The sequence below is a fragment of the Zootoca vivipara genome, chromosome Z2, assembly GCF_965207765.1.
Source record: "Zootoca vivipara chromosome Z2, rZooViv2.hap1.1, whole genome shotgun sequence".
In the NCBI taxonomy this organism is placed as follows: Eukaryota; Metazoa; Chordata; class Lepidosauria; order Squamata; family Lacertidae; genus Zootoca; species Zootoca vivipara.
The window spans coordinates 1,418,582-1,443,975 of record NC_142585.1 but is presented as its reverse complement, the minus strand read 5'-3'; the positions used below and the strand labels follow the sequence as shown (position 1 = coordinate 1,443,975).

General features: G+C 49.2%; 1 protein-coding gene across 11 annotated transcripts in view; it reads right to left on the bottom strand.

Annotated features, from left to right (window-relative positions):
- DLG3 (discs large MAGUK scaffold protein 3) overlaps positions 1-25,394 on the bottom strand; it is a 158,202-nt gene that overhangs the window by 73,781 nt on the left and 59,027 nt on the right. Inside the window, exon 1 of one of the 11 annotated variants that reach the window (XM_088665173.1) lies at positions 20,672-21,094. The exons of 9 other annotated variants lie outside the window; for them this stretch is intronic. In XM_088665173.1, coding sequence (XP_088521299.1) covers positions 20,672-21,037 — 366 coding nt within the window. In that variant the 5' untranslated portion in view covers positions 21,038-21,094. Of the gene's footprint in view, positions 1-20,671; positions 21,095-25,394 lie in introns of those variants that run through there. One more of the 11 variants, XM_088665177.1, reaches the window with a different exon arrangement.

Here is a 25,394-nt window from a genome sequence, read left to right as displayed (position 1 = left end):
GGAACAGCATTCCTGAGTCAAGGTGTCCATCACCAGCATTTCCCAGAAACAAATGAATATATTTTTGTTCCAACAAGCCGCCTTGGCTGGATGAAAAGATCTCTGCTCCTTGGTATTGTTTTTCATCTGCTGTTTTCTGTGTTGTTTTTTAACAGCTTTAAATGCTGCTTTTTACTGCATTTTTTACATTGTCTTGAGACATGGGGTGTGAAAGGCAATCAATTATTGCATCAATCATAATAATGATAACTGCAACAAGAACCTTTCACATACAATGCATGTGCTAAGCCAATTTACCCTCCTTCCCTTCCAAAGCAAATGTAAGGTATCTTCTTGGGGGGGGGGGGAGATGAATCCTGTACTGTAGGGTAATGCTTTTGCAACAATAGCAACAACAAAAATTAAAAATCATTTGGCATTTAGTTCTGAATTTCTAGCCTTGCTTTCCAGATATTCCAAGCAACTGTATTTTTTTTATTTAAAAAAACAGTTCAAAGAGCAATTTAAAAGCACATTTAAACATGCATTATTGAAATACTAAACGTATATAATAAATAGGACAGGAGCCAGTTTTTCATAGTAACTCTAAAAATTGAAAAAAAAAATCCAGTTCTCCACATCTGGTGGATCAAAAAGCTGGCAAAAATTAAAACATGTTCATGGCCTTCTTAAAACCACAGCCAGTTGAGTACAATGCGAGTCTGACCTTCCCTCCCCCTCCCCCTCCCCCGCCAAAAAACCCCCTTGGGAATGTAAACCCCTGTTCACAAAATCCCCACCCCAACCCAGGACTACATCTCTCTTCTGACTAAGCAACTGGGAGCTGTTCAGCACAAGAACCTACTGAAGGTAAGTGAAGAGGAGGGAGGCTTGCTCAGTGGTTAAGAGCATACTTTGCAAGCAGAAGATCCTGGGTTCAAGCCTCCAGGACCAGCTGGGAAGTGACGAAGAAGACCTTTCTCTAACTGTGAAAGCCACTGCCTGTCAAAGCCATTCTTATTCTTATTTTATTATTATCAACCTGCCTTTCACCTTAAAGTGGATGGGTTATAAGAATTACAGGTTACACATTATTAAAAACACTTCACAATATTAAAATATTGTAGAAACATCTTACAACCACAGGGAAAGGTAGGTCCTAAGGATATACATCTCAAAAGCCAGGGCAAATAGGTGAGCCTTCAGCACCCACCCAAGACACCTATCGAAGGTGCCAGGTGCATCGGAGATCCAGATCTTAGGGGCTGCCCAAATGGTATATGCATAAAAATGGAAAGAAGAAGCAGTTCCAACGAAAGACAATTGACAATTAAAACTGATGGAATACGCAGAGATGGCGAAACTTACCAGAAGAATAAGAGATCAAGATGAGAGACTTTTTTTAGCAGAATGGGGGAAATTGTTGAATATATGAAGACAAATGGTAAACAATTTTAGAATGTTAGCAGGATTGACATAAACATGAGTAGTAAGAAATAACGTAAATTTGTAAATAGGTTTGAATTGGTTATGCAGGAAGATTATGATATAAAGTAAGGGATTGCAGCGGGGAGCCGAAGAAAATGCAGGTTGCATTTGTTTCAATTTAATTTTTGTTGATGAAATGTTGTAAAATGCAAAAATGGAAAAATATTTTTGAAAATGAACAATTAAGAGGGACCCCCCCTACTTGCATTAGAACTTAATAGGGTATTAAGGAAGGAGATGTGGTTTCTATTGTCTGCACCTTGAATTAGGCTGCATGAGCCTATGTTCTAACTCCATATAAAGCAGCTTCGTGGGACACCAAGAGGATTCCCGAGAAAAAAATAAGCTGCCCCTGATTCTGGCATGATCAACATTGCCAAAAGCCAGGGCAATGGAGTTTTAACATGCACAGAAGGGGCGTGGGTAGAAGAGGCCCAAGGCACCTCTAGAGAACACAGCCAGGATGTACGCATGCATGCCATGTGTGTGAGAGAGTAATATGGCCACTGCCATTCAGATGGCAAGAGGCTGGCTGATGAATGCTGCCCTGGATTCTGCCAGCCATCAGAAGAGATTGTCCCTGCCCAAGGGGGAACAGGTTGGTCCCCGAGGACTGAGCTGCGTGTTGCTGAAAGGCCTTGTCACATCCCTTCCATCCAGGCCACTGCCTCCCATTCTTGTTGCTCATTCAATCTCCCTGAGATGCTCAGGGCGGCACTCAGGACCCTGAAGAGCTCCCCATCCCAGTCTGGTTTCCAGCCGAATGGGCAGATTGTCCCTGGTGCGGCTGTGAAGAAGTTGCAGACCAGGGAAAGCTTCTATGGGGATTCTGAGCTCACATAAAAAATGGGGAGGGGTGCTTAAGGGGCAAGAAAAACACAATAGGGGAAGGATAAGCACAGGAATCAGGAAGGGGCAGCAATAAGCAATGTGGCCAAGTCATCCGTCCCCAGAATCTCTGAACAGTTGGTCTGTGTTGGGCTGGTGAATTGGGAGCTGGCCACTGAGACACTAGTAAGCACATAGGGGGACACTGATCTGATAGCAGAGGGAGGACCTTAGTTTATTTCTTTAATTGATACATTGCATAACCACCTTTCTTTCCCAAAGAAACTTCAGGGACCATTGCTTTGTGGCGGAACCCTTGCTTGGAATGCAGAAGGTCCCAGGTTCAATCCCCACCATTTCCAGATTTAATATGACGATGGCAATAGTGTCAGTTGCAGATGGACAAATAAGCTGACCTGCCACAAGGCAGCTTTCTAAGTTTCCCAGGTGACAAATGTAAAAAAAAAAAGGGGGGGGGGAGAAACAGGAACAGAAAGAAACATGGAACCACATATAACAAGAAGAGTAGTGGGTATCCAGCATTAAAACCACAGTTAGGATAAGACCAGATTTTTAAAAGGTCCTTAAAAAGCATCAGAGTACATGCTAGGCAGGTCTCCCTGGGAGAACTTTCCAAAGATATGGTGCCATGACCAAAAAGGCTCTGTCAAGTCACCGCCCACCCACCCATCTAAATTATTTGTTTACTGTTGTTCGGTCCAAACTGCTGCCAACCTAGAAGTTCAAAAGCACGTCAAAGTGCAAGTAGATAAATAGGTACCCCTCTGGTGGGAAGGTAAACGGCGTTTCCGTGCACTGCACTGGTTTGCCAGAAGCGGCTTAGTCATGCTGGCCACATGACCCAGAAGCTGTCTGCAGACAAACGCCGGCTCCCTCGGCCAGTAAAGCGAGATGAGTGCCGCAACCCCAGAGTTGTTCACGACTAGACTTAATGGTCAGGGGTCCTTTACCTTTACTTTTAACCAACATCTTAGGGATGTTGTAAGGATGAATTGGAGTTGAGCGTAGGGGTGCAGCTGTACACACCACCCTTGAGCTCCTCGAAGGAAAGTCAGGGTGCAATTGCATACATTCTTGGATGACACAGATTATTTAGATCCATTCCAATCTGGGTTCAGAATTAAGTCCACCTTGGTCGCCTTGATGGATAACTTTTGCAGAGAGTGGGACATGGGAGTGTACTTGCTCTGTGAGTTGTTGCTTGACAAGTACCTTTATTTCCGAATAAAGCCTTTCTCCTTTAGAGAGAAACCCCAGAGTCTCCATTGACTGCTTCCTGTCATTTTCTTACTGGGTGCAACGCAGAACCCGGTTACAGCAATAAGGCTACATTTCATGGTTCCCTGACCGGGAACTGTAGTTCCCCAGGAGGAAGAAAAAGTAGGAAGTCCGGGGCGTCGCCGCATTGCACGGAAGCTCACCGATCCGGATCCACGGGCCCTCAGCGCGCTTCCTCCTGTTTGTAGGAAAGGACCAGTTTATCCCGGTTGGAAGCAGAGTTGCTCAGCGGCAACAGGAGAAACGCAGCATCGGCGCCAGAGGGGGAGTCGAGATCTCCAGGGGGGTGAGTAGCTCCAGAGAGGGGAGCGTGAGGGGACTTGATCACTCCCCGTTCAGGTGTGTGGCATATGGAGCCCACTGGGTTAGCCAAACCTGGGCTAACCCAGCCGTGTGGCATTTGGAGCCCACTGAGTTAGCCAAACCTGGGCTAACCCAGCCGTGTGGCCCACCGAATCAGGAAGGAGGGAAGGGGTTTTGTCTTTTTGTGTGTGTGTGCAGTGTGATTTGCATGGGGACACTCCAGTGACTGGTGAGGCATGAATGAGACGCGGGACTCAGAGTCCTAAGCGAAGCGACGTCTGGCCCTTTCCGACGCGGTTCTTGCCGAGGCGACTCCACGCAAGCCGTCGACTGGGCGCGAAGAAAAGTGTGTGAGTGTGCAAACGTTAGGTGGAAGGAGTGTCCCAAAAGGCGTCTTAAGCTGAAACCATGGGGGGGGGAACCAGCAAACAAACCCCATTGCAATGCTTTTTGAATAATTGGAAAGAAGCTATGCAGGAGGACGATTGGGGCCTCCAATTAAGGAAGGAGAAGCTCCGCACCCTGTGCGAAGTAGAATGGCTCAGCCGAAAGTCAGAGTGGCCTCGGGAGGGGAGCCTGGAGGAAGACTTGGTTCATTCCCTATGGCGCAACATCCTGAGTGATAAAGCATTGGCCGATCAGCTGCTGTACATCTCCATCTGGAAAGCCAATGTAGATAAAAATCCTCTCTGGCTGCGTAAATGTAGAAGCATGCCTCCTCAAGCTAAAATCTGTGCTGTACGCAGACAGGCAGCAGCAGACCCAGCACCGCCTGCCAAGCCACCAGTCTTGCATGCCCCAGAAGACGAGGGAGGAATCTATTGGCCCCCGCCACCCACACTCACGCGTGCATCCCCTTATGCGCCGACCACACCACCATCACCGAGGCTTGGAGCAGGGGCTAGGGGAGCTAGCCTGGCATCTCCTGCTGAGAAGAAGAGAGGGGGAGTAGCTCCACCACCATCCCCAGCATCCCCAGCAACACCTACTGAGCTTCCTGCACAAGCTCAAAGAGGAAGTGTACCATCCCCTCCATTTCCATGCCTTCCGCCAGCCACAGGGTGGGGTGCCCTCTCCCCACCATTCCGTGCCTCTTCCCCAGCTAAGGAAGAAGAAGGCAGTGAAGGAGATGATGATGATACTGACAGTGACAGTAATATTGAGGAATTCAGACGCAAGCTAGATAAGGAAGAACAGTGGCCAGACAAACGGTTGAAGTTGGTAACCAAGTTCATAGAATCATACATAGATAAAGTGGATGTGTCAGAATGGACTCTGAAGGCAGCAAATTGTAAGAACGGGGATTGGAAGAAAAAACAGAAATGTCTTAGGATGGCTTTTGACAAAGCAGTTAGACACCGGGAGATAGAAATACAGAAAGTAACTCCTGTCATTTATCAGCCTGCAGTGTTAGCCCCCTTGCGCCGGGTGTATGATGCCCCAACACCAATCGGCAGGAATGGCGAATTGATACGCACGTATACAATTCAACATATTCCATTCACTAGCACAGATATGTGCAATTGGAAAAATCAGAACCCCTCTTTCGAAGAGGATCCAGCTAAAATAATTAGACTCTTTGAGGGCGTGTTTAAAGCCTATAGTCCTACCTATGATGATATACGCCAATTCATGGATACAATGTTGACCAGTGAAGAGGCACGGAAAGTACATACAGGAGCTAGGGAATATCTGAGCAAGGAGCGCCACCTAGATGCTGCTGCAATTGAGGCAGCCTACCCTAGACAGAGCCCAGCATGGGATTATACTAAGTCGGCTGACATGAAATTGCTAGAGTCCTACCGAGAGTATGTATTGGAAGGTATGAAAAGGGCAGCTAAAAAGCCAATCAATTTTTCTAAAACCCGAGAAGTTACCCAAAAACCAGATGAATCCCCAGGTGCGTTTCTGGAACGGTTGAAGGATGCCTACCGCAAGTACACTACCATGGATCCTGATGATGAGGCCACCGCAATAGTCATTAAGTCTGCATTTGTAGCACAGGCAGCCCCCGATATTAGGAGAAAGATCCAAAAGCGTGAAGGTTTTATAGGGCATTCCCTGGAATGGATGCTGAATTTAGCACGGACTTCTTATAATCAGAGAGAGGAAGAATCTCAGAACCAGAAGGAGATATACCGCGCCAAGAAATTGATGGCAATCAGGGGTGCCCAACAGCCAGGAGAGAGGAGGTCATATCCTGGAGGCTTGCAAGAACCAGGATCAACAACAAGGGCCTGAGGGAGGGGCAGGGACCGTCGCCTAGGACATAATCAATGTGCTTTGTGCTGGCAGGAAGGCCATTGGCGCAAGGAATGCCCCCAAGCCTTGCTGCACGCCCCAGCCCCGAACAATCAGCAAGTTTCACCGTGGGCCTCAACACTCCGACCCCAGGCCCAGCCATGGGACCCCCAAGGTGTAGTGCCTCAAGGCAGAGGACGAGGGAGAGGGCAAGGCCGTGCCTGGACCCCACCTGCACCAGGAACACAAGGTGCAATGGCCCTGAGGGGGGGGAAGGAAGATTCCTACTAGGACAGACCGGGCCCTGCAGCGAAAGAAGGTTCCCGGGAGCCCATGGTCAGAATTGAAACAGGGAACCAAACTATTCCATTCATGGTCGATACTGGAGCAGCTTATTCAGTAGTGTCAGAACCCATCACTAAGCCAAGCAATGAGTCCATCAGCATCGTTGGGGCCACAGACCAAACACAAAGGGTGCAGGTCCTCAACCCTGTGATATGCAAATTGGGAGGGACTGTGGTGCAGCACAAGTTTATTTATGTACCCGATTGCCCCATTCCTTTATTGGGTCGGGATTTATTGACTAAAATGCAAGCACAGATTACCTTTAAACCATCAGGGGAAGTTACCATGTCTACAGCTGCGCCCACTGGGCCGCTCTCTGGAGAATTAATAGTGGAAGCCCCTTTAAGGGAACATTGGTGCCTTATGGTAGTAAGGGAGGAGGAAAGTACCATTCCCCAATGTCTCCTGGACAATGTGAATCCTGAAATATGGGCGGAAGGAAATCCACCAGGAAAGGGGGACATCTTAAACAGACTTTGAAAAGGCAAAGGAGGCAGTTCAGAAATGTGGATGAAGTTATATGAAAAGCTCAATTCATATACTGCAAGGAATGGACCTCCTGATAAGCTGGTTTCTGCAGGACACCGTCTCCTGCAGAGCACAGTGATAAAGGTATGAGATAATTATTTGGGTTGTCAAACCATGAATGGTGCAAGGTCATCTGTGAGCTTCATGGTTCATGGAGGGGATTGGTACTCAGGCCACCCTGGTCTAAGTCCAACAATCTAACCACTGCATCACACTGGCTCCCTTCAGAAGGTGGGGAGAGGGGAGATATATATGGAGAAAGGTGACAGAACAAAGGCTGAGGGTTCTCTGCTGTCACCTGACGTCCAAAGCCAGGAAGCAGAAACAGAAACACGGTTCCAGCCCCAGTTGCACAAAGAAGAGTTGTGTCACACCAACAGCAGAGTGGGGGAGTTGAGCAAAGGAGGAGGGAAAGCCAAGGAATGATCACAAGTGAATCTGGCAGGACAGCAACAGAGGGCAGAAGCTCTCGGAGAAAATGCATCTCTCCACAGCTTTTTGCCACAATGGCTGAAGCTTCATGTTGAGAAGCAATTGTAGCAAGGAAGAGAAGAAGGCCATCACCTCCTTACCCTGCTAGGGAGTTTCCAGAGGCATCTGGCTGTAGGACACTGGACAGATGGACACTGGCCTGATCCAGCAAGTCTGCTCTTTAAGATCCTGGCATGGTGCCACACTGCTTTCTTCTCTCTCTCTCTCTCTCTGTGTGTGTGTGTGTGTGTGTGTATGTGTGTGTGTGTGTAGGGAGAAAAGTACCTCTAAAAGGCAGCAGCTCTGCTATCCTAAGCTTACTTACTTGGAAGCTCATCTCTCTGGGATCCAGTAGGGTTTACTGTTGACAGGATTAGGCTAGAAAGTGGCCATGAATATCCTTAGTGTAATAGGAAAAGGTGGCTGGGTCTATATCAAGGCCAGTTTTAACAAAACGGGATAGAGCCATGAAAACATGGATCTGCAAATTATGGTACCCTAAATCCGGGAAATGGGGGCAGGGTGGGGAACACTACCCAAATGAAAGGATAAGATTAAGGTTTTGGAATGACTCTTCACAGCCTGGGGCACTTGAGTGAAAGCAGCAGAGGGGGGCAGATACCTAAGACTCATGGGCAAAATGCAGCCCCTCATATCTCTTTATCTGATGCTTGGAACTCTCCTCAGGCCACACCCTTCACAGGTCCTGGTCTGCACCCAGAGCATTTTCCCTTGGCTAGAATGTGGCCTCCCATCTCTGATATTGCTTTGAGATGCAAGACTAACGCGCAAAGATGAAATAAACATTCATTGCTCCTCCCACTTTTGATTCTGGCCCTCCCTACCACAAATGGCCCTCAGAAAATTTACAAGGAGGAAATGCAGCCCTCGGGATGAAAAATGTCCCCCCACCCCTGATGTAGCACATATAATAGAATTATAGAATTGTAGAGTTGGAAGGGACCATGAGGGTCATCTAGTTCAACCCCCTGTAATGCAGACCCTTCAAATGTCCCTATTTTCCAGGAACAGTCCTGGATTTACAGAAGCCATCCCCGTTTCTGATTTGATCCCGGAATGTCCTGCTTTTCCTTAGGACGGGCCTATTTTTATGGGAGAGATGTTGGAGGGTATGGAGTTATCGGACCCCCGAGCCATCTGAAAGCAGCCCTGTATAAGGAAGTTTTTTAATGTTTAATGTTTCATGTTTCATTATTTTTTTATATACAGTGGTACCTCTACCTACGAATAACTCTACTTACAAATGGAGCTCCGTCCGCCATCTTGGGTGCGGTTTTTTCTACTTATGAATTTTTAGATAGGGTTGCTTCGACTTACGAATTTTTTCTCCCAATGCATTCCTATGGGATTCGACATACAATTTTTTTCAACTTACGAATGTGCGTTCGGAACGCATTAAATTCGTAAGTAGAGGTACCACTGTATGTTGGAAGCTGCCCAGAGTGGCTGGGACAACCCAGTGAGATGGGTGGGGTATGAATATTATTGTTGTTATAGAATAGGACATCCCTATTTTCATCAGAAAAATATTGGAGGGTATCGCAATGCAGGAATCTTTTGCCCAATGTGGGGCTCAAACCCACAACCCTGAGATTAAGAGCCTCATGCTCGACCGACTAAACCATCCCAGCTAGGAACCATACAGCTCCCTGAGAAGGCTGCCAAATGTACAAAATGGTACAGCAAAGATAGAGAGCCTGGTGAGCTCCAGATATTGCTGGACTCCAACTCCCATCAACCCCCAGCCCTCACAGCAAGGGGTGATGGGAGTTGTAGTCCAACGACTGGAGGACTGGAGGACCATAGGTTCCCCACTCCTGTAATACAGTGAAATTCATTATGGGTGGAGATTTACATATGGGGGGGGGGGATACCCATAGAGGATACAATTAACCAAGGAGGATTCTTACCATACCTGAGAAGCATGTGATGATTTCATAAGTAGAAATACAGCCCTGCTGATAGGATTTAAAAGCAAACCTCATGAAGTGAGTCATGAACAGGAAGCCATTGTGGTGTGTTGTTTTGCTCAGGGTTGTATGCCGCCTTGGGTATTTTACAGAGGGGTGGAGTACAAATGCCAAACCAAACAACTAAAATTAGTCATCAGAGAGACTCAGGTTCGAACTCCCACTCAGCCATGACCTTGGGCCAGTCACACTCTCTCAGCTTAGCCTACCTAACAGGGTTGTTGTAAGAATAAAATGGGGGCAGAGGAGGAACCATATATACCACAGATGGAGAGCCAGTTGCCCTCCATATATTGCCAGACTCCACAAGTGTACACATGATACATTTAACACACATTTTCACAAAGAATCCTGGGAACTGTAGTTTACCCTTCACAGAGCTACAATTCCCATAACCCTTAACAAATTACAGTTTTCCGGGTGTGGGGGTGGGGATGAGGGTGTACGCACGCACGTACACACACACACACACACACACACACACACACACACATGCTTTAAATGCATGGTGTGTTTGCTGCTTACAATCCCCATCATTCTTGACCAGTGGCCATGCTGGTTGGGCAATGATGGGAGAGTTGGCCCCACACCCCAGTACATACAGTCCTGAGTTCGTTGGAAGAAGAGTGGGATAAACATGAAAATGGAAAAAATGGGCATAGTGCAAGCAAGATTCAAGAAGATGCACAGCAGACTAATTGCTGGTTAGGGTGATGAGGGTGGTGGGCACTGTGTTTTTACCAGGATATATAGAGACCGAAGAAGATTCTGAGAAAGAAAATACGTAGTGCTGGGAACACATGACCTCCAAAAACACTAAAAGGAATAAAAATGTATTATGCTGTACTCGTATGGCATCTTTCAAAAACCATGCATGGAGGAAAAAGAACTACAGAGCCTCAGCAGAAAAATAAAAGAGAAAGCCAGGGTCAACTCCAAAGGGATATGTCAAATAACCAGCTGGTTTATTGGGGCTTCCTAGAATGCTCCATTTACTGCTCTCACTCACACCAAAGTGCCTAATTGTGCCACCAGGAGACCAAGGCATGTTTCTGGGAAGCAAATGCAGGCAGGAAGGTCAAGGAACACTCTGCCTGTGACCAAGGCCTATTTTGGGTTCAGAAACATTTACCTAGTTCAAAATCCCAACATCAAAACAACCATCAATTATAAAGAAGTAGCTATAATGGCAGACACTCTCAGCAAAAAGCATTTTACCCAGAAAAACAGGACCATTGACCAGTTATTGTAGCAAAGAGAGCAGAACAGACTACACAAATACATTATTTATCAGACTTCTTCAAGACAGCACTTGTTGGGGGCTATGGGAGCTGCAGCCAAAAAGATAAGAGGGGAACGGATTGGCAAAGGCTGAGTTAGCTAATGAGTTTGAGCTGAGAAACACATGGTGAAGGTGCCTGCGTAATATCAACAGGCAGGGAGTTCCAGAGAGAATGATCAATCTTTGCTAGTGCAGAACAAACATTGTGTGACACTTGTATAGTGAGGTTTGTGGGTGGACATAGTTTTGGGGATTGAAGACCTGGGTTCAGTCCTGCCCCTGACACGATCAACTTCCCTTAGGTTACCAACTGTCACGAGAGAGTGCTGGTCAGTAATCACACAGTTCAGAGATGGAAATAGCTCTTTATTAGCAAAAACATGATCTCCACAGACTTAGTTAATGAGCAGAGCAGCTCATCCCTGGTGGTCTTCCTCTAGGAAAGTCAGTTGCTGAGACTGAAAGTCCCTGTTTCCTCACAGCTGTCTAAATCCTCTCTTCAGGGCTTTCCCTAAGCAATCAGAAATGGCGCCTGTGTGCAGAAGCCAACCTCTCCCTCCATTCTTTTCCTGTTTCTTCTAGTTCTGGAAAACAACATGGGGAGGGGAGCTCATCATCGCAGAAGGGGGAGGCACCTGTGTCTCTTCACCAGCTTAACTCATCTCTGCTTCTTGGTCCCGCTCCTCTCCAGCCTCCACTTCTGCCTCTGATTCTGGACTTCTCTTTGCCACAGACTCTCCCTGCTCACTAAATCCTGTTAGCTCCTCAGCTTCCAACACCTCCTCTTCCCTGTCTTCTCCCTCTTACCACTCATTGTCTTCCTACCGCCACTCCCTGGGCTCTGAGCCTTTTCCCCTTCCTTGATCCCCAGCTGATTCCTCCCACTACTGTATTCCTCTGCATCCAACCAGCCCATAACACCAACTCAAATAACAGTCTCAAGTTCCCCCTCAGCTGTTAAAAATCAAACAATTTACTATGGCTCTGCCTCTTGTGGATCTGGTGAATATTACAATTGCAACGTAAACTTTTCTGGAACACACCACAAGTGTGATTTTTTTAAATAAATAAATAAAAACTGTATCTTTTCAAAGCCCCAACCCTGTCCAGGTATTCTGGAGCCTGATTCTTGAGGTTTTGAAGAGCTGTCAATAAGAAGAGATCTGCCAGACCAAATGAACATTGTCCAGCAGGTGCCACAGGGAAGCTCACAAGCAGGACCAGAGTGCAGCAAAGTTCTTCCCAGATGCGATTCCTAGCAACTGGTGTTCACAGGCATACTGCCTCTGACAGTGGTGGCAGAAATAGCCATTGTGTTTAGTACCTGTGATAGCCTCCTCCTCCTCCTCCTCCTCCTCCTCCTCCTCCTCCTCCTCCTCCTCCTCCTCCTCCTCCATGAATTTGTCTAATTCTCTTTTAAAGCTACCCAAACTGCTGGCCATCACTACCTCCTGCAAGATGCTCTCCAAGGATGGGGTGGCTATGGCCCACGGAGAGGAAGAGGAACCTGGATGATATGAGCCATAGCAACACTGCCAGTGGGTTTTTGACAGTCCATGGAAGGGACTTGCCTCATTCCAAGGTGTGTTTGTTTCTAGAGCATCGGATCCAGAGATGGCCCAAGACGTTTTGCTGTCTGAAGCAAAAGGCAAGGTGCAGTCCTGCCCAAGAGTTCTGAAACAATTATGCTCTGGCCTGAAGTAATAATAGTCGATCTTCAACTGACAGAGACTTTATTGACATTATATATATATATAATATATATGTGTGTGTGTGTGTGTGTATCTCGACCAGTTCTAGAAAAGCGAAAATCCTTCGAGTGTAGGATAAAGCAGACATAAAACAACAAAACTATGTACAATAGCTTTACTGAAATAATAGACCCTGTCAGTGCTATTTTCTAGAAAAATAGATGCCAGAGCTCAGCATGATCTTCTCCCTTGTTCTCTTAGAATGGCAATGCCGCCTACCCGAGAGGTGAGTTCCAGCTGAAAAAGAAGTACTGGACCTCTTTATCCAATTCTGGCATGGTAAGTGTCTCCTTATAATTAAATTAAAAAATTCCTTCGGTAGCACCTTAAAGACCAACTAAGTTTTTATAATTAATTAAGCTCAGTTTAATTCTCTAAAAAATGTATTGTTCTGACCTGTTTTATCCCCTCCTGCTCCTCAACATTTATTCATTTTTAAATTATGTTTGGTTAATTAGTATTTGGTTTTCTTTTATTATTCTATCAATGCTAATCTTAAAATCAATTTTGTGTGTGTGTGTGTGTGTGTGATAACTACGGCACCCTGTCTTATTCCACATACAAGATTTTTGCTGTATTGCTGTAATGAGGGGCAGCATCCTGCACCGTACCTAAAAGCAGCATGTAAGCTTTGGGGAGGGGGTCTAGGGAAGGCCATATAGCACAAACAGCTCTGTCCCTAAACACCTTGTGCCACCTCCCCAACATCTGCTGCTTGAGGCAGTTGCCTGATGGCTCTTGCAGGAGAGGGCAGCCGGAAGATAGCATCCCATTAGGAAATCAATTTTGCACAGTGTCAAAATCAGGTCTTTAGTGTGTTGACACATAGCTTTTGGAACTCCCTGCTGCTGCATGTTAGACAGGCGCGACCATCTATTTTGTCTTTTTGGCTAATGATGCCTCTCTTTCAACAAGCCTTCAAAAATCTTTATCCTAGTTGCTGGTATCTGCTTTGAGTTCAAATTGATTTTACGTATGTATGTGCTGTTGCTGTTTGAAATTCTTTTAAAAATTGCTATTATGCAAGTAATTGCTTTAACTGTTTTTATTGATGACTGTTTTATCTATGTTAGTATACTGCAAATCATTTTGAGATCTCTCATGGGAAGTGATTCATGAACAAAGTAACAATATGAACAGTATCTACTTTTTTAGTGTTTTAAACTCTCTCTTTTTGCTACATTTACTGTACATCTTAAGACAGTTGTGTAGAAGGCGATTAATGATTTTATGAGTTTGAAACTGACAGATACCTTTAAAAGCAAAACAAGACGGAAACAAAACAGACACCCATGGCAGAGACCCGTTCATCCAGATGGGATATCCCACTGAAACAAATACATCTTTGGTTGTTTCCTGTTTAAAAGATAAGAGCCTGCTGCATCAGTTTAGTAGTTGGTGTCAGTCAAGCATTGTCTTACAGTGGCCAACCAGATGTCTGTGGGAAGCCCACAAGCTGGACCTGAGCACAAGAGCACTCTGTCCAAGTGCAACTCCGATCAACAGGTATTTAGAGGCACACTCTGAATGTATCTCAACAGGAATGCTATTCCACAAAACAGGGGCAGACATTATTATTGATGTTCATGAAGATGATGATGGTGATGACTGGGCTGACCTTGGCCAATTCCCACAGCTAAGGCTGGAAAGGGCTAAAGTGAGGATTCAGGGGAGGGGTGTAGTGGCATCCCTCTATGTAAGAATCTGGGCAAGTTATATTTTTTGTGATGACAGAAATGGAACAGCAGGTGTGCCATGGAGAGAAGAGGTGGAGCTACAGAGCCACACTTGCTGCTGTTAGGCAGGTGAGGACTGTCTGTTCACTCTGTGTGTGCTAGGGAACAGGCTAGGAAACCTGTGTCTCTCCAGAAACTGCTGGGTTTCCACTTTCCTTCCTGACCCTTGGCCATTCTTGTTTATGGGACTTATGGTAGTTCATCTCCAGGAACACTTGGAGAGCTACAGACGTTCACCATCTCTGTCTCAGATAGAGAAGAGAATGGCTGAAGCACTTGCACCCGCCCAAAAAATACTCCTCCTATGCTCTGCCGACTTAGCACAAGTACCGGTAGCTGTGCAGTGGCACCCGCACCCTACAGGTAGGAAGTGCCCCATAGCTTGCCAATACACCTTTGATGCCAGGGAAAGAGCCAAGGCAAAACACTTGTCCAGCCACAAAGAACTGTTGGCAGTGGAGCTGCTTCAGGGGAAGTGGAAAGCCATCACCGCCAAGCACCCTACTCTCACAATGGCCCAGGAGAGGACGCCTGCAAACAGGGCCCGAGAGCAAGAGCACTCTCCTCTTCTGGGGTTTCCAGCAACTGGTATTCAGAAGCATTTTCTGCCTCCAACCCTGAAAGGAGAACATAGACGCCCAGGTTGATAGCCATCAATAGCCTCCCTCTCCCCTTCTCCAAAACTCATCCAAGCTGGTGACCACCGTTGCCTCTTATGCGGACAGCAAGAGGCCTGTGGCCGGGGCACGATCGGGAGTTCGACGATGACACAACGCGCGCGCTTCAAAGCCTGCGAGGAGGGGCGGCCCAGGACCGACATTCCTTTGTCACTGCTCAACGAACCACCATCGCTAAAAATAGCTTGCCGGGAGAGGCTGTGGGGGCTTTTCCACCCTCCGTCACGGTGACTGCCAGAACCAACTCATCGTGGCAGACGTCCTGCCTGGTACAAGGCAAGCTGGACAGCCCCAGAGAAAGAGGTCTCGCTCCCACTCTGCCCAGGCTGCTGCGAGGATTCTTCCTCCGCCCCCTGCCCCCGCGCCGTGCCGCTGCCAAAGCAGCCTGGCGCCCCGCACCGCTCCCTGCCCAGCGCGTGGCTTTCGCTCATGCCAGCCGGGAAACTCGGGCTTCCTCCCGCCACCTCTAGGCTCTGCTGCTTTCTCCATTCCGCCTTCCCGCTCCCCCTCTTCCCACATCCTTCTCTGAGAACTCCCTTCCCTCCTCCGCCTCCACCTCCCAGTGCCAGGATGAAACTCAATTTCTCTCCCGAATAGAACAGGAGTAGCCATAGCAACCTCCCCCTGCCAACCTCCCCACCTCCAGAGCTTCTCCGTCCCCGTAATTTCACATTCGCCCACCTCCCCACAGTTACCTTCCTATGGAAATGAGCCCGGCCGCCCTTGGCTGCCCATTGCTGGCTTCCCCCACTGGCGCACCCGTCTCTAGCACTCCAGAAACCCCTTGCCACCGCTCTCATATCCCCCAATGCCGCCTCCACCCGCCCCAATTTTCTTTTCTTTTTTGAAGTCGTCACATTCCTCACTTTGCCACCCACTTCTTCTGCCTCAGTCAACCTCAGAGGCCGGTCGCTTTCAGCTGTCCTGAGACCGCCCCCCCCCCCAAATCCCAAGGCTCCTCTTTGCTCTCTTGCGCCTGAAGAACTTTGCAGCTGAAGCATCAGCTAAACAACTGGAACCAGAAGAATGGGGGGGCAGCTCTTCTCCACCCCATCCACCCACTCCTGGGAAATCAAACTTTATAACCTAGATATCACACACACACACACACACACACACACACACACACACACACGGAGGGCTGCAGCTCAGTGACAGAGCATTTGCTTTGCATGCAGAAAATCCCAGGTTAATTCCCTGGCATCCCCAGGTTGGGCTGGGATGCCCCTCCCCCCCAAAAAAACCTGGAGAGCCACTGCCAATCTAACATAGACAATAGCTGGTCTAGGAGGACCAAATGTCTGACAGCACAAGGCAGCTTCCCTATGTTCCTCTCAGATGCAATGGGCCATAGCTTAGCAGCAGAAGGCACCAGGTTCAATCCCTTGCTTGAAACTTTGGAGGGCTGCTGCCAGTCTAGCATTGACAATGCTGAGCTGGCTGGGCCGATGGTCTGGCTCTGTATAGGACAGCTTCCTATGTTCATCCTCTATACATAGATGTGAATTCATAAAAAAACCCAAAAATAAATAAATGTGCCTTGTCACAATGGGGAGGACAGCAACCAGATCTCCTGTCTAGATGCTAGTGGTTGATGGGCATCTTCAAGGTTCCTGGTGTCCCTTCTGGAAATCTTGCCTGCCTGAAACCCTGGAGAGATGCTGCCAGTCAGTGTAGACAACACTGGGCTAGGTATGGCTTGATTCAGTTTAAGGCAGTGTCCTATGCTCCAATGTCCACAAGTTGAGGTCGAGGTCTGCCCCCTCCAGAGTCTTAAGGATCAGCTACTAGCCAATTCAGCTTCTTTACATTTTGGCTGCCTGGGTTTGATACAAGGACATGAGACTAGTTCATCCACGGTAGAAAAAAAATCAGTGTGTGTTAAAATTAGTGCAGGCATAATCTAACTTCCACCGTAAGAAGAGCCCCACTAGATTAGACCAATCAAGACCAACATAGTGGCAGAGCACCTGCTTTTCATGCAGAAGGCCCCAGTTTCAATCCCTGGCATTTCCAGGTAGGGCTGGAAGGAAACCCTTGCCTGAAACCCTGGAGAGCCACTGCCAGTCCGTGTAGACAATATGGAGCTAGATGGAGCAAGGGTCTGGCTCAGTAGGAGCTTCCTATGCCCCTGTTTAAATCAACCCTTTTTCAGAACCATGCAGAGTGGGGGGAAGAGTCCTAGCTCAGTGACAGAGCACCTGCTTTGCATGCAGAAGGTCCCAGGTTCAACCTCCAGGTAGAACTGGTGTCAGTCATTGTAGACAAAGCTGCCGCCGCCACCACCACCACCATTATTTACCCACCCTTCACCCCAAACTCCCAGGGTGGGTCACAACAATTTAAAATGCAACATTGAAAACCATTCAAAACAAATTGCAATCACGAGAATAAATTGTGTGAATCATAGAATTTGAAGGGGCCCCATGGATCATCTAGTCCAATCCACTGCAATGCAGGAATATGCACCCATATGGGGCTCAAACCTGTGACCTTGGCATTATCAGCACCACAATCTAACCAACTGAGCTAACTGAGATGGGTGACAATGATTTAAAATGCAACATTAAAAATCATTCAGAACAATCACAAGAATAAGATGGGTCCTAAAAATATGCACCTTAGGTGTTAAAGGGCTGAGCAAGAGGGACTTGTCCTTATAGAGGTGCCTAAGGGTGGGAAGCCCACAAGTAGGGCAATAGCTTTCTACTGCTGTTGCTACCCAGGAAAATGGTATTCATAAGGTATACTGCTTCTGAGGATGGAGGTACAATATACTGTAGAATCATGAACATATTTGAGTTGTCTCTTTAGGTGGGTAAAAATGTCAGAACTTCTGGGCCAACATCTTCTGTCTCAAAGCAGCATTTCAGAAAGAGACCTGCATTGGAGGAGGAGGGAGGCAAAAGCACTTCCATCTCCACCTGGTGCTCTGACTCCCCACCTCACCCCACTTCCTGGGATCCAAGCAACAGGCAGGGATCCTAATAGTTGTCAGTCATTCATTGCCAGCCTTCTGTGGTTGCCCCATATTTAGGACCCCACACACCAACCTATGCACACACATTAACTGGGGGGGGGGAGAGAGGGGGGAGGGAGGGAGGGAGAGAGCTAATTGATATCAGGCACAGATACCTAATTAAGCCATTACAAATGTCTTGGACTCACATACATTCCAGGACAAACATAGATGTGCACACACAAGCACCTTTCTTTTGGGTCTGCTTTCACTTTCTGTCACATCACCTGTGCCCCACTCCAGGTTGGCTTGCCAACAGTGGCAAAGTGCCTGTCCACTCCCTAGCAGCAGCAACCTGCCCCCCCCCCCAAGCTGGATGGGGCTGAAAGTGCAGTGGTGACAGCTCTGTGATAATGCCATGCTCTCTTCCCATTGGAATCACACCTGTAAATAGCTCAGTGGTAGAGCATCTGCTCTGCATGCAGAATGCCCCCCCCCCAATCCTCAGTCTCCAGGTAGTGCTATGAATGTTCCCTGCCTGAAACCTTGGAGAGTCACTGCCAGTCAGAGTAGACAATCCTGAACTGGATGAACTAATGGTCTAACTCCGCACAAGGCAGCTTTTAATGTAACTTAATTCTGCTTGCAGAACCTGGCATGCTGACTGCAGAATTTTCCTAGGGATAAGGGAGGGAGAGAATCTTCCTATGGATAGAGAAGGGAGGGCATGTTTAAAAGTAACACTGGAGAAGATGAAATACCTCTTCTTCCCTGCCTAGCTGTCTGACCCCACATTACAGGGTTGGTATAAGGCTTGCTGACATCAACTCCAGTGGGGCACAGGAGGAGCCAGAGAGGTAGGCCTCATGCTGCGCTTTCAGAACTCGGCATATGCGAGATATTTAGCTCACATGCCTCTCCTGCTCCGCTGCAAACCACAGACAAGAAAAGGAAAGCCCTGGGTGCTAACCTGGTCGATGAGGGGAGGCGGTGCTCAGAGGGGTGTTGCCCACCCCCACCCCCCTTCTGAGAGCGGATGGGAAGGCTGCATAGCTGCAGAGAAGGAGGAGGAGGTGTTGGGGAGCATTGCATACGCTTGACTTCTGAGCGGTGCAGAAAGGAACTAGTGGAGGTTCCGGCTCTGTGTCAGAGGCTCCCAGCAGGCGGAGGGCAAGCACATATCATCACCATCACCACCACCACCACCATCATCATAGCCTGGAAATAGCCCTCTGCCCGCGCATGCACGCGCGCGCGCGCGCGCGCACGCACACACGCTCCTGAGCACGTGTGGCAGAAAGGGGGCAGTGAGGGGCAAAGCTCCACCTTCCCTTTTTGCCTAAGAGGGAGCGACACCCCTTCCCCAAACACGCGCACACATTCTCATTCTCTCTCTCTCTCTCTCTCTCATGCTTGGCAAGCAATTACAGGTAATACCAACCAGCAGCCGCCCCCGGGCTCTGCTCCCCACTGACTGTCAGCCTGGCGCGGCAGAGGAGAAAGAGCGAGAGAGATGCTTGGCGCTCGCTCCTTCCTTGTCTGAGGCAGCTTAGCAAAGCGCACTGCCTACACGCACTACACCCCAGTGAGCAATTCTGCCTGCTCCGGTCCAACACATGCTCAGGCTCAGCGCACATCCTCGCGTGGCGTACTGTGCATGCAGCGTGCACGACCAGGGCCAGCCAGCCCTCGCTCTGCCTGACGGCTGGCTGGTGGGGGGCACGTTTCTTTAGGCAGTCAGACCTGGCTCCCCCTTTCTTTCTTTCTTTCTTTCTTTCTTTCTTTCTTTCTTTCTTTCTTTCTTTCTTTCTTTCTTTCTTTCTTTCTTTCTTTCTTTCTTTCTTTCTTTCTTTCTTTCTTTCTTTCTTTCTTTCTTTCCTGGCAGCGTTCTCTGACCAGCACTGCTCGGTTGGACAGCAATATCAGCAGAAGAGCTGTTCTCATTCTCTCTCTACCCCCCCCCCATCTTATCACTGCCATCTTGGGAGGGATGCTTGCACTTCCTGAAATCCATTTGACAGCCAAACGGGAGAGAGGGAGGCAGAAGGCACCCCCCCACACACACCACATTCTCCCAGTGTAGTCCTCCAGGCACTTAGACCTATGGCAATGGGGCACATTGAGGGTACAAACGCCAGGAGAAAACATGGGGAAATGGAATTAGGCAAAGCAAGGGTCTCCGTTGCCAAGGTGGATGCGTGGGTTTGGGATGAAGAATACAGCGGGGGTGGATGGGTGATAGGAGTGCATGTGCCTGGCCCACCTGCTCACCCGCCCTGGCACATTCTGACCCCCGCTCGGAAGCTGGCAGAAGCCAGACGACCTCGAGTGGGAGGTGGTGATGACAGCCAGGAGAACGTGGCAGGCTCAGGAAAGGTGGTGGACAAACCCAGCCTCCATTTTATTGCTTCGCAAAGCATGCGGGCTCCATCCATTTTCTCAGCTGGCTGGGGTGTGTGCGGGGTGGGGGTGGCTGCCGGTGCGGGAGGCAAATAAGGGAGGGGGTGTCTTCCAGGTCCTTGGAGAAGGAGGGGGGAGATGGGAAAGAGGGCAAGAACCTCAGCTGGGTTATATAAGAAGGAGATAGACATGGAGCACTGGGGCAAAGAGGTGCCCACAGTGACTGGATGTGCGGGTGCCCTCCCGGGCACGCTAGTAAGGGTAGCACAATCCCTGGCGCCAGTGGGTAAGCCATGTGCCCAAAAGAAAAGCCCCCATCCGCCTGGCAGGGATGCCATTCTCCGGACTAGCGCCCTGCCCTGCCTTTTTCTCCTCTTCCGAAGGGGCACCCACCTGTTCATACCAGTCGCGGTTCGAGCAGGTACACTCGGGCCACCAGCTGGGGCTGCCTCCGTTCATCTTGGGGGTCCCACCTCCACCTCCTCCGCAGCTCTTGGCCGGGCCCTGCTTGGGGGGTGCAGGGGGCACGTTGTCGCAGCGGGAGGTGGGGATGAGCTTGCCCTTGCCGCGGGCTGTGGGGGTAGCGCCCCCTGCCTGCGAGGGCAGGGTCTGCGAGCCGTAGCCCCCATACCCGCCCGCGTACTGCTGCTCCTGCTGCTGCCACTCGCCATAGCTGGGGGGCTCCATGCGCCGGAGAGCCGCCATCCTTGTCACCTCGTAGCATTCCGGGCACCGGCAGCAGTGGTGGTGCTTGTGCATCTTGGCGTCGCCGTCCAGCCGAGCCTGCCTACGCACAGCAACCCAGAAACAATGGGGAGGATGGGGGGAGAGCCCCCCACCGCCGCCGCCGCCGCCGCCACCACCGCCTCCCCTTCGCCTCCTCTTCCTCCTCGCGGCGCGGGGGGAGGGCGAGCAGCGAACGCGCACACCCCGGTTAGTTCCGAAGGCGCAGCGTCGTCAGCACATCATCGCGGCGGCATCGCCGCATCGCCCAGCCCTTCAGCCCCTGCCAAGCCGGAGGAATAAAAAGGAGCGGTTTCACTGAAGCGGCCCAGGCAAAACAAGCCCCGTTCCTCTCCAGGCGAGGTCAGGCGCTAAGGCAGGCGCTGCTGCGAGGCAGCGGCGGATTCACCCGGGCCGTAGGATGGCGAAGATGCTGAGGCTGGTGCTGATGCTGCGTTCGGTCCCTAGACGGGAAAGGAAGGAGGCGAACGCATCCCTGGCTTGCCAGCCTCCCCGTTCTGCGCGCCGCAGCCAATGAGTGCACGGGGCCGCGGCAGCGCCGAGAATGTTAATGGGGGGGGGTCCTTAAAGGCACAGAGGCAGCCCGCCGAGGTTTCCCTTAGCTTAACATTTCTCGCTTCTCCAACCAACCCCCACACGCGTTTTATCTTCACTACAGCCCTGTGAGGTACGTCAGCCTGAGATAAGGCTACTGGCTCAAGGTCACCCAGCCAGCTCTGCCCTCATTGCCCTGGGGGAGGGAATTTGATCTCTTAGATCTCCATAGGGAATTTTCTCTATTCCACCTTCTCGACGCCATGCACAATTTTATACATTTTGATCATGTTGCCTCTCACTTGCCTTTTGTTTAAACTAAAAAGCCCCAAAACATCTAGGCTAAAGTTCTGCAAGCCCCTGATTTAAGGTGTGATTTATAGATGTTTCTACTTTGCATACTGTGCGACACTGCATCTCACTAGGTTAGCTGTGCTTGGCCATAAACCTGTTAGGGTTTTGGATATAATAGCTGTGCTCTTAAGCCATGAAGACTTTGGAAAGGCACCATTTTCAGACATTAGTCAGACATTTCAACCCTGGCTTTTATTCCACTGCCTCTTCCATCCAGCTCAGGCATAGGCAAACTCGGCCCTCCAGATGTTTTGGGACTACAACTCTCATCATTCCTCGTTAACAGGACCAGTGGTCAGGGATGATGGTCAGTTGTAGACCCAAAACAGCTGGAGGGCCGAGTTTGCCTATGCCTGATCCAGCTCAACCTAAACCCACATTTAGAATATGGAAAGGGTGGTGGTGGAGGTGGGGTGGGGTGAACTGGTGGTGTCAGATCAGGAATCTGGGGCACAAGCCCAGGGCCCCACTCAGAAGAATCAGTTCCCTGCCCGGAGATGCTGGGAACTGAACCTGGGACCTTTTGCATGCAAAACAGATGCTCTACCACAGAGCTAACATCTTCCCTCTTCTGTAGCAGTTTCCTCTTGTGCATAAGCTACTGCTTCCATATCATGCTTCAAGAGAAAGAGTCACCAGCTTCCGTACTGTTGGAGGGGGGGGGGTTGCTTGACCTTCCCTGCTGGATTGTTGGCCAATACATCACATTACTAAGGTGCTTGGAAACGGGGGGGGGGGGCAAATCACAAAGCGTGGAAAGAATGGAACCTGGAAAAAGAGGACAGAAAGGAGGTGGGTTGTCTCAGCTCACAATCTTACCCCCCCAAAAAAGAAGGGTCTGTTACCAGAGGTGTACCTAAGGGTAGCCTAGGTTGGCCCCCACCAAGGGTGCAGGCCTGAGGCGAATGTGCAAAATTCATACCTCTCCACTGTGGCTCATGGTGGCTAGGAGCTCCCCCCCCCCCGCACCTGCAAGGTCCCCAGGCCCTTCTTCCACTGCTCAGGGTGGCCAGGCAAGATGCCCAAGCTCCTTTGGGTGCCTTGACAGAGCTCCTTGCCAAGGGCACAAGGGATGAGGAGGCACCTCGCCAAGGGTGCAAGGGAGCCTAAGTTTGCCTCTGCCTGTTACCTTCCTGTGCCCTCCCAAAACTGACACACGTGGCTGCAAGAGAGATGCTTTGAGTAGAAAGCGATACTATAAAACGTCCGGGGTTTCAACTTAGAGGGAAAGCGAAATACTACTGCAAATCCCCAATGTTTATATAATGCATCTGAAACCTCACAGGCTTAGCCAGCCAGAGGCTTCCAGTGTGATGGGTGTGGCTTTAAGGTGCCACCAGTCTTAAGAAGAGAGGAAAGAAAAGAAAAGAAAAGAAAAGCCCTTCTGGATCAGGCTAAGGGGGTGGGCACCTAGTCTAACAACCTGTGCTCACAGTGGTCAACCAGGTGCCTGTGGGAAGCTAACAAGCAGGAATCTGAGCGCAGCAGCAACTCTCCCTCCCTGTGGTTCCCAGCTGCTGGTGTTGAGAGGCAGTCTGCCTCTAACAGTGGGTGTCTCTGGAGGATGTGCTCATCCACCACTCAGAATTTTAGGGAAAACTGGCCCTTCCCCCTGGGGAGTCCCAGAGCAGCCCTACAGCCCCAGAACATTCCCCAGCAATCTGTTGTCTGTACTCTGGGATGAAAAAACTGGTGTGGCAATGTCACACAGACCTTTGGGAAAGCAGCCAGGCCAACAGTGAATGGGAGGGGAGCAGAGTAGCAAAGGAGAGCTAGGCTGTTCCTTCAGCCCCCCCCCCTGCTCTTTCTCCTTTAAATAAGGGAGGTAATGCAGCAGATTTCTGAATGGCTGCTCCCTCCTCTTCCCTGCCTACTCACCCGCTGGCCAATCAGCAGGAGAACTGGAATTGCAGCAGCCAACAGTTCTTAAAGGAACCTAGGCCCTAGAAACCATTTTTAGGTTTTCTGTTGCTTGCAGAATAATTTTTCTGCCACTCTTACCCTGGAAAAGGAGGTTTGACTAAATCTTTCCCCAGCTCTGCCATGGGCGCAGCCTAGCCTCTAATAAGTCTGTTATGAAGGGTGCATTTCTCACCAGAACCGATAGCTGTGCATTTGACAGCCGCCTCACAGTCCAGCCCAGGGACTAACACACATTCCTGAATGTGCCATGTGGATACATGGAGGAAGAAGCTGCATAAAACAGCAGTGGGGATTTTTATATCGCTAATTAAACAATTTTTTGAGAATTACTTTGTTTCTGTTTATTATGTATTAGTGCTAGCCTCATACCCAGCGTTGCTTGGGAATTATAAGAAACCCCCCCCCCCAAGAAAAAACAACAACAACCCAGTGCAGTTTTGCAAACAGTGCTTAAGATCAGTGCAACTTTTGGAGGTATAGCTAGCCATTTTGATTCAAGCTGGCATCCAACTGCATCCAAACTAAGCCAAAAACCTCCTTGATCTCAGGAGCCATCATGCAAAATTTGACTATTGCATCCTAAGAGGTGTTCCAATGCACAGCAAGGAGACAAACAGTATTCCAAAATATACTGTAGATTATTATGTTTTTGTGACCCAGGTGATTATTATGTTGATTATTATGTTTTCGTGACCCAGGGGCCCAGGTGGCGCTGTGGGTTAAACCACTGAGCCTAGGGCATGCTGATCAGAAGGTCGGCGGTTCGAATCCCTGTGACGGGGTGAGCTCCCGTTGCTTGGTCCCAGCTCCTGCCAACCTAGCAGTTCGAAAGCACGTCAAAATGCAAGTAGATAAATAGGAACCGCTACAGCGGGAAGGTAAACGGCGTTTCCATGTGCTGCTCTGGTTTGCCAGAAGTGGCTTTGTCATGCTGGCCACATGACCTGGAAGCTATACGCTGGCTTCCTCGGCCAATAATGTGAGATGAGCGTGCAACCCTAGAGTCGGTCACGACTGGACCTAATGGTCAGGGGTCCCTTTACCTTTTTATTATGTTTTTGTAGCACCTTAAAAAAAATGTAATCATTTTTGCTGAAGGATAGTACATAAATTTCTTAATAAATAATAAAATGAATTGCAACAGCATTTTCACCTGATATCACAGGTGTGAATAAAACAACAAAGAGTACTGTAAAGGTAAAGGTAAAGGTACCACTGACCATAGGGTCCAGTCGTGACCGACTCTGGGGTTGCGGTGCTCATCTTGTGTTATTGGCCGAGGGAGCCGGCGTACAGCTTCCAGGTCATGTGGCCAGCATGACAAAGCCGCTTCTGGCAAACCAGAGCAGCACACGGAAACGCCATTTACCTTCCCGCTGTAGTGGTACCTATTTATCTACTTGCACTTCGAGGTGCTTTCGAACTGCTAGGTTGGCAGGAGCTGGGACCGAGCAACGGTAGCTCACTCCATCGTGGGGATTTGAACCACCAACCTTCTGATCGGCAAGCTCTAGGGCTCAGTGGTTTAACCCACAGCGCCATCTGAGTCCCATCAAAAAGT